At 57.0% G+C, this 7,530-nt stretch overlaps 1 protein-coding gene across 1 annotated transcript in view; it reads left to right on the top strand.

The window, feature by feature from the left end:
- The first annotated feature begins 125 nt into the window (after nt 1–125).
- The window catches only part of TACC1 (transforming acidic coiled-coil containing protein 1), a 23,362-nt gene continuing 15,957 nt past the window's right edge, over nt 126–7,530 (top strand). Inside the window, exons 1-4 of the mRNA XM_057386429.1 lie at nt 126–228; nt 283–402; nt 5,103–6,111; nt 7,364–7,399. Of these exons, the coding sequence (XP_057242412.1) occupies nt 126–228; nt 283–402; nt 5,103–6,111; nt 7,364–7,399 (1,268 nt within the window). The remainder of the gene's footprint in view (nt 229–282; nt 403–5,102; nt 6,112–7,363; nt 7,400–7,530) is intronic.

Here is a 7,530-nt window from a genome sequence, read left to right as displayed (position 1 = left end):
GCAGCAGCAGCAGCAGCGTGGGAGATGCTGCGGGCTGCGCGTCCTTGGAGGCCCGTGCTGTGTGCTCAGCTCGGCAGGGAGCCGGCAGAAGCCCTCCCGCGGGGCTGGGGACTCGCAGGGTCGCGATGATGGTTCACCTGCTCTGCCTTTTCCGTTTGCTAGCGTGGCCCGTCGGACAGGAGCCGGTGGCCACCCAGGATGCCCGTGGCCAGCCGCTGGCCTGGACCTGTAGGCGTTGTGGAGGATTTCAGAGGTAGCACTGAAAGCAGTAATTCCTCACTCTTTCCCCCCCCCTCGGCAGCTCGGACTCCACTGATAATTTTGAGACCCCTGAAGCAGAAACACCAACCTGCTCGCCAGTCAAGGAGTTCTGCAAGCCACCAGGATCACCAGGGAGCCAAGGTAAAGAGCCAGCGTGCGCCTTCTGGCCCATTGGCGCAAAGCAGGGTGGGGTCAAGGAGTAGAATTTGCTGGCTTTGGGTAATGCCTGTCTGTGTTTTGATGGTCAATGGCCTGGACAGTTCAGCTGGGCACTCCACAGAGCTGTGATGGGTGGATTGAGAGRAACCCAATTGAATTATTTTATCAGTTAAACATCCCTCTGACACTTTCCCTGGGTGCTCACAGCAGCGCCTGGAACTCTCTGCAGGGCTGGTTTTGAGCACAGGGGCTCAGCCAGACCGTGGCTCCCGCACAGCAGGGCCATGGCAGTGAAAGGATGGCACAGCTCTCCCTCTCCTGGGGTGTTGTTCTGCTTTTGGGGTGGCTCTGGGTGCTTTTCCACCCCTGTGGAAAACATGGGTTTGTTTGCTGTGGTTTGTTCGGTTCACATTTCCGTTAATCACAGCTCTTGGAATAATCCTTTTAAGAAGGGATGATAGAGATGTCTTTACTTTGGGATAATGTCTGRGGAGGGGGAGAGCGAGATCAAGGCTTTCCTGGCGGGGAAAGGATCATTTCCACCCGAGCTTAGGGAGGTGCATTGTCACCAGGGTGTCACTGTTCCTGGTGTGCCTGTGCCCCTTGGCCTGGGATGAGCAGCTCCTGCTCAGCAGCTCCTGCACACAAAGCTCCCAGTGTTCCGGAGATGAGGGCATGATCTCTGTAAAAGCTGTTTTTCTGTGCTGGCTGGCWGAGAGTGGGATGTTGGAGGCAGCAGAGCCAAACCGCGGTGCCCTGAGCTCAGCCCTTCCCTGCCCTCATCCCGGGCTGTGTCTGTTCGGTTTGTCTGGAATGGTGGGGGACRGGATTTTGGGGTGTGGGTGTGTTTGCAGAGGCGCCCTGGGGTGTTCCAGCACTGTGCCAATACCATCCATGTGTAAAGGCCCCATCTCGGTGCCCTTCCCTGGCTCAGGAGCAGCAGTGGAGTGAATCCGGGATGGAGGAAATCCTGTGAAACGGCTGCTGTCAGAGCTGCAGTCCCTGGGGATGGCTGCTGGCCCTGCTGGGTGTGTGGGGACAGTGCCAGAGCTGGACCTGAGGGCACCCCCGGCCCCGGGGCAGTGCCAGAGCTGGACCTGAGGGCATTCCCGATCCCGGGGCAGTGCCAGAGCTGGACCTGAGAGCACCCCCGGCCCTGGGGCAGTGCCAGAGCTGTACCTGAGAGCACCCCCGAACCCCGGGGCAGTGCCAGAGCTGGACCTGAGGGCATCCCCGGACCCGGGGCAGTGCCAGAGCTGGACCTGAGAGCACCCCCGGACCCGGGGCAGTGCCAGAGCTGGACCTGAGGGCATCCCCGGACCCGGGGCAGTGCCAGAGCTGGACCTGAGGGCATCCCCGGACCCGGGGCAGTGCCAGAGCTGGACCTGAGAGCACCCCCGGCCAGGGGACAGTGCCAGAGCTGGACCTGAGGGCATCCCCGGGTAAGGGGCAGTGCCAGAGCTGGACCTGAGGGCACCCCCGGGTAAGGGACAGTGCCAGAGCTGGACCCGAGAGCACCCCCAGCCCCGGGACAGCCAGGACAGGCACTCTCTGCTGTACAGCTGCAGTCTCACCCTGCCTTGGGAATAAATAGGGTGAGGAATGTGTGAGACAGGAGCTGTGACTCCAGGGCTGGCTGCTTCTCGCATTGCCAAGAGGTGACCCGGGTGTGTTAAACCCCGGGTGTGTTAAAGCCCAGGTTTTGTCCTTGGGGATGAAAATTCAGCCCTGAGGGGGCTGCAGWGGGGGTTTATGCCCGCTCAGGATCACTCTGCTTCCTCTCGCTGTCTCGGATGGTGGGGCTGTGATTCTGTCCCGTTTTTCGTGTTATCTGCACTCATCTGCCGGGAGATATTTTGCACARGGAAATGAGCAGATAGAACAAATCCGGAGCCGTCGGTGCTCAGAGCGGGCTCTCACTGCCGTTACCCTGATGATGGCACGTGTTTTCCGGTGTGCTGGCAACATCCCTGCCGGTATGCTAATTCTTAACAGAATAGATTTAAAAATAGATCAGCGGCTGTTCAGCACAAGCGGAAGGCCAAAAGAGGAAAAAAAGTCGTTGGCGATGTGGGACTGAGATGGATGTGCAGGGCAGAGGAGAGAGTGAGAGGAGAGAGTGAGAGGAGAGTGTGACGGACAGTGAGCGCTGCCCTGAGCCGAGCCCGGGGAATGGAGGGGCTTTGGAGGGGCTTTGGAGGGGCTTTGGAGGGGCTCAGATCTGTTCAGGGGATCTGGAGGGGCTCTGGAGGGGCTTAGGAGGGGCTTTGGAAGGCTCCGGAGGGGCTCGGATCTGTTCAGGGGCTCTGGATGGGCGAAGATCTGTGCAGGATCTGTTCAGGATCTGTTCAGGGGCTGTTCAGGATCTGTTCAGGGGCTGTTCAGGATCTGTTCAGGGGCTGTTCAGGGGCTCTGGAGGGCTCCGGAGGAGCTTAGGAGGGGCTCAGGAGGGCTCTGGAGGGGCTCGGATCTGTTCAGGGTCTGTTCAGGAGCTGTTCAGGGGCTCTGGAGGGGCTCTGGATGGGCTCTGGAGGGGCTCGGATCTGTGCAGGGGCTGTGCAGGGGCTCTGGAGGGGCTCGGATCTTTCCAGGGGCTGTGCAGGGGCTGTTCATGTTCTGTTCCTGCCCATCCTTGGCACAGGGGCCGTGCAGGGATCGCTGCTGCTGCTCTTGGCAGGTCCCTGTGGGATGGAAAGGGCTCTGAGCCTTTGCCTCACTGAGCTTTGCTGCCGCTGCCAAGCGTTCCTGATTCATTGGGGGCTGGCACGTTGGAAGGCTGTTTAAGTTGGTGTTTTTGTTTAATTTCAGCCCGAGGAAGACAAGCGAAGCAATTACAATGCACAGGCACGGAGTGTCTGTTACTGCGGTGCCAGATTGTCTTGTCTGTTTTTCTTTAGAAAGTAAAAAATCTCTGTTTTCTCTTTGTGGCTCCCCTCCAGGTGCTCCCCGGGTGTGGAGCAGGTTTGTGGGGTGTTTGGGATGCTCCTGACAGTGTCCCATTTTCATGCTGGGACATTTCCCATCCCCCTGCAGGGCTCAGTGCCAGAGTGGAACGGGACATTTCGGGGTTCCCTTTCTGGGGAAAGACTGGCTGAAGGGCTGGGCTGTGYGAGGGGTGGAGCAGCTGAGCTCTCTCCAGTGCAGAAAATGAGGGAATCACAAAAYTGAAAAACCCGGGTGGGTGGTTCTTCAGATTTTTGTGGCAGAAGGGTTCTGAGCRATGGCCTCACGCAGCTTTGCCCCTTCCCTCCCCACCCTGCAGACACCACAGCACCGAGAGGTGTTTGTGTGCTGCTSGTTATTCAAGGAGTAATTACTCATTGCTTSGGTTAGAAACAGGATGGGCTCATGTCTGTGAGAACAAACCTTCCGCTGGGAACACAAAATGCACTTAAAGAGTCCTTCTGCCCTGACTTTGAAGTCTGYTCTTCCATTCAGGGCTGTCTCAGGAAGGCTTCAAACAGCTGAGCAACACAGCAAGTGTCATAAAAGTTTTCTTTGGGGTCTGTTCAGGAGGTTTTCCTGGTTCCTAATSATGGGAAGGGCTGGCAGGCGCTGCCTCAGACTGTTTCCTGGCTGCACTCCAAGTACTCATCCACTGGATTTGTGTTTACTGGTGCATTTTCTGGGGCATCGAGGCAACGTCTGCTTGGAGGGAGCTTTTTTTTTGCAGTCAGAGGAAGCATTTTTGCAGTCTCAGGGAGGACACAGACCCTCATGATTCATTTCCATGGCTTTTAGCATCCTGGGGATCAATTATGCAAACCACGAGCCATCAACTGAGTCAGGATTGTTGGCTCCACGTCCTGGATTAGTCCTGGGAGCAGATCTTTGCCTGATTCACTTTCCTTCTGCCAGCCTGTGGCTCGCTGTTACCAGCAAACACGAGCCAGTTGCAAATGGTTGGTTACAGGAAAAGCCTTTGGTGGCTGTTCGGGGATGGGGGTGTGCACCCCAACATCCTGTCCTGCTTCACCCCTCGAGTCTGTGCAATCCTCCCTGCTTGAGGAGCAGGACAAACACCAGATGTTCTCCTCTTGTGCCTTGGCACATCTGCACCGCAGTCCTGGCTCTGGTGGGTGCAGCTTTTGGGATGCCTCAGTAGAAAAAGGATCTTATCCATCCCTTGATAGCAAAAAAAAATTAAAAAAAAGATTAAACAGTGAAAGGATTGAGGGGAGAGGATTGGAGTAATGGTGATTAAGTGATGGATCAGGATTTGTCATCAGAAGATGCTGACAGCAGTGTGACTCCRGGAGGATTTGTGCAGGTGGAGACCCAGCCTGTGCCAGGCTCCTCCTGCCTGTGCCCACCCAGCACGGGGCAAATGCCCCCAGACCCTCCTGCAGCTGCTTCTGCCCCTTCCCTGAGCACAGCTCTCCATTCCCCTGCTCCCTCGGGCCTGTTCATTCACATTTTGGGCTGTTGTCTCATGCCATGAACTCTTCTCATTAATTTTTAACTGCCCAGATGAGCAGTGACTCCCTGGCACCCGCAGGAGCTCAGTTTTGAGTCAGTGGATCCCCCATAAAGTGTGATCCTGGAGCAGCTGAGGAGGGACAGAAACCCCTCAGGAAGGGAGTGCAGGGTTTAACCATCTCCTGGTCAGGGTTTAACCATCTCCTGGTCAGGGTTTAACCATCTCCTGGTCAGGGTTTAACCATCTCCTTTTGTCTTTGCAGAGCCAGGTGGACACGGGGACCTGCTGCTAGGGGGATCCCACGGGGACAGCTCGCCCGGGAAACACCCCAAAGATGAGGCTCCAGCAGAGATCGGAGCCCCCAAAGGCACTCTGGATGCTAAAGGGGAAAGTGCCCCTGACAATTCGCCCCTGATGCAGCCCCTGGCAGGGCTGGGCTGCAGGGCTGACCCTGGGCAYGCCACTGTGCCCACTGCAGGGTCAGAGCCCGAGCCCCACGTGGGCACAGCCAGCGGGGAGCTGCCCGTGCCAGGAGGGGACACGGCACACGCTGGCACGGGGCTGGCACAGCTCGGGGCTGAGAGCCTGGCCCAGGAGCAGCTTGGCAAAGGGAAAACGCCCTCRCTGGGGAGGAAGACAGAGGAAAGCACAGAGGAGAGCCGAGAATCCTCTCAGCTGGAGCCTGAGCAGCACGAGAGCAGCGTGAGCCCCTTTGGGGCCGGGCACTGCCCCCTCCAGAGCTCTGCCCCACAACGCCTTCCCCATCCCAGTGAGCCCGGGGGGGACCCGGAGGCCACGGGGAACCTCTCAAAACCTGAGGCTGAATTTAGGGAGGTGAAAGAGAACGTGGAGGCCAAGCCAGCTTCACCCAGGAGGGGCAGCAGGATCCCAGCCAGCAAGCTGACACCAAAGAGACACCGAGAGTCCCCCAGGAAGGCGGCTGAGGATGTGCAGAGGGGTCCTGTGGAGCCACCACCGCCCCGGGGCTCTCCCGAGTGCTGGGACAGCTCCAATCTCAGCTCTCTCAGYGGCAGCTCAGCGCTGCACCATTTGCCAGCTCTCCCCAAGGGCTCTTACCAGTTTGACCCCAATAACTTTGACTCCGTGGATCCCTTCAWGCCCACCAAGACGCTCGCCAGCAGCGACGCCGACTCTTGCTCCACKGCAGACAACAGCCTGAATGAAATCCTTGAATCCCAGACTCTGGAGATGCAGGAGGAGGCACTGAAAGGCAGAGACTCCCCCAAGAAGCCCAAGTCACGGCTGATAACGTGAGTGGCACTGTGTGCAGAGCAGGGGCTGCAGATTGCAGGGGCTGCAGATTGCAGGGGCTGCAGATTGCAGGGGCTGCAGATTGCAGGGGCTGCAGATGGCTCTGCTGTCACTGCGGGCAGAGCTGCGGTGGTGATGGTGATGGTGATGATGATGATGGAGGTGTTGGAGGTGATGATGGTGATTATATTGGTGATTATGATGGTGATTATGTTGGTGATAATGGTGATGATGATGGAGGTGATGATGATGGAGGTGATGGAGGTGATGGAGGTGGTGATGGTGATTATGTTGGTGATTATGATGGTGATTATATTGGTGATTATGATGGTGATTATGATGGTGATAATGGTGATGATGATGATGATGGTGCTGATGGTGCTCCTGCCCCGGTGCCTCCTGAGTGAACCCCAAATCCCACAGCCCCTCAGGTTGTGCTGCTGCCTCAGTTTCCTCTGCTGTTGTTCAGCACAGTCCAGCTCCCCTCTGGCTGTCAGCAGCACCCATGGCAGCAGAGAGCCTGGTCCTGGGGCAGTGACAGTGTCCTGAGTCCCTGCAGGGCAGGGAGGGCTGCACGGGGACCCTTTTACAGGATCAGCTCTTTGGGTTGAGGTGCAGATGTGGGCTCAGGGGAACTGGAGCCGATGTTTGCTGGGCTCGGGCAGGGATGGATGGATGGATGGATGGATGCAGGAGCTGATGGTGCAGGTGTGGCTGCTCAGATGGAGCTGAGTCATTGTGTGAGCTGCCACTGAATTCCTGTTTGATAGCACAGAACAGGTTGGACAGGTCGATTCTCACTCTGCTGTCGGATTCTCCAGTGAGAAAATTAGACAGTGGGTTTTTATAAAACCTCAGAGGCAAAAATCAGTTCTGTGTTGGGTGTTTTTTCCAGGAAATGCTTTCCAGAGAGCAGAGCTGGTGTTGCCATGTGGCTGTGGGTGAGCAGAGCCCGTGGGGAGGGGAAGCAGAAGGGAATTCTCTGTTCACTCTCTGTCACTGGAGCAGCACAGGCTGCAGATGTTCCCTGGCAGTGGGGTTTGTGTTCAGATCCCACTCTGCTGCTGTGGATGGAGCTGCAGGATCAGAGCATCCCCCGTGTGTGTGTGTGTGTGTGTGTTCCCAAAAACTGAGCTGGCAGCTCGCTGTGCTGCTCCAGAGCAGAGTTACATCCAGGGCTTTTCACACGCTCTTCTTCTCTCATCTGTCTGTCTGTCTGTCTCTCTCCCTGTCCGTGCTTTGATGCATCAGGACTACTGAACAAGTGAAATTTCTCTGTTTTCTGTTGTAAGTACTCTCTCCTGTATTCTTTTCTCTTCCTTTGCTGTTTCTGTCCTCTCTCTGGGTGTGTGCTGCCCCTCTCCATGGCATGCTGCCTCCTTCTGCCCTTTGGTTGTGCTCTCTGCTGTTGGTTTGTG

Source organism: Malurus melanocephalus, unplaced genomic scaffold, assembly GCF_030028575.1.
Source record: "Malurus melanocephalus ecotype Western Australia unplaced genomic scaffold, MMel_1.1 scaffold_965, whole genome shotgun sequence".
NCBI lineage: Eukaryota > Metazoa > Chordata > Aves > Passeriformes > Maluridae > Malurus > Malurus melanocephalus.
The sequence above is the reverse complement of the archived record's forward strand: the minus strand, read 5'-3'. Positions and strand labels throughout refer to the sequence as shown.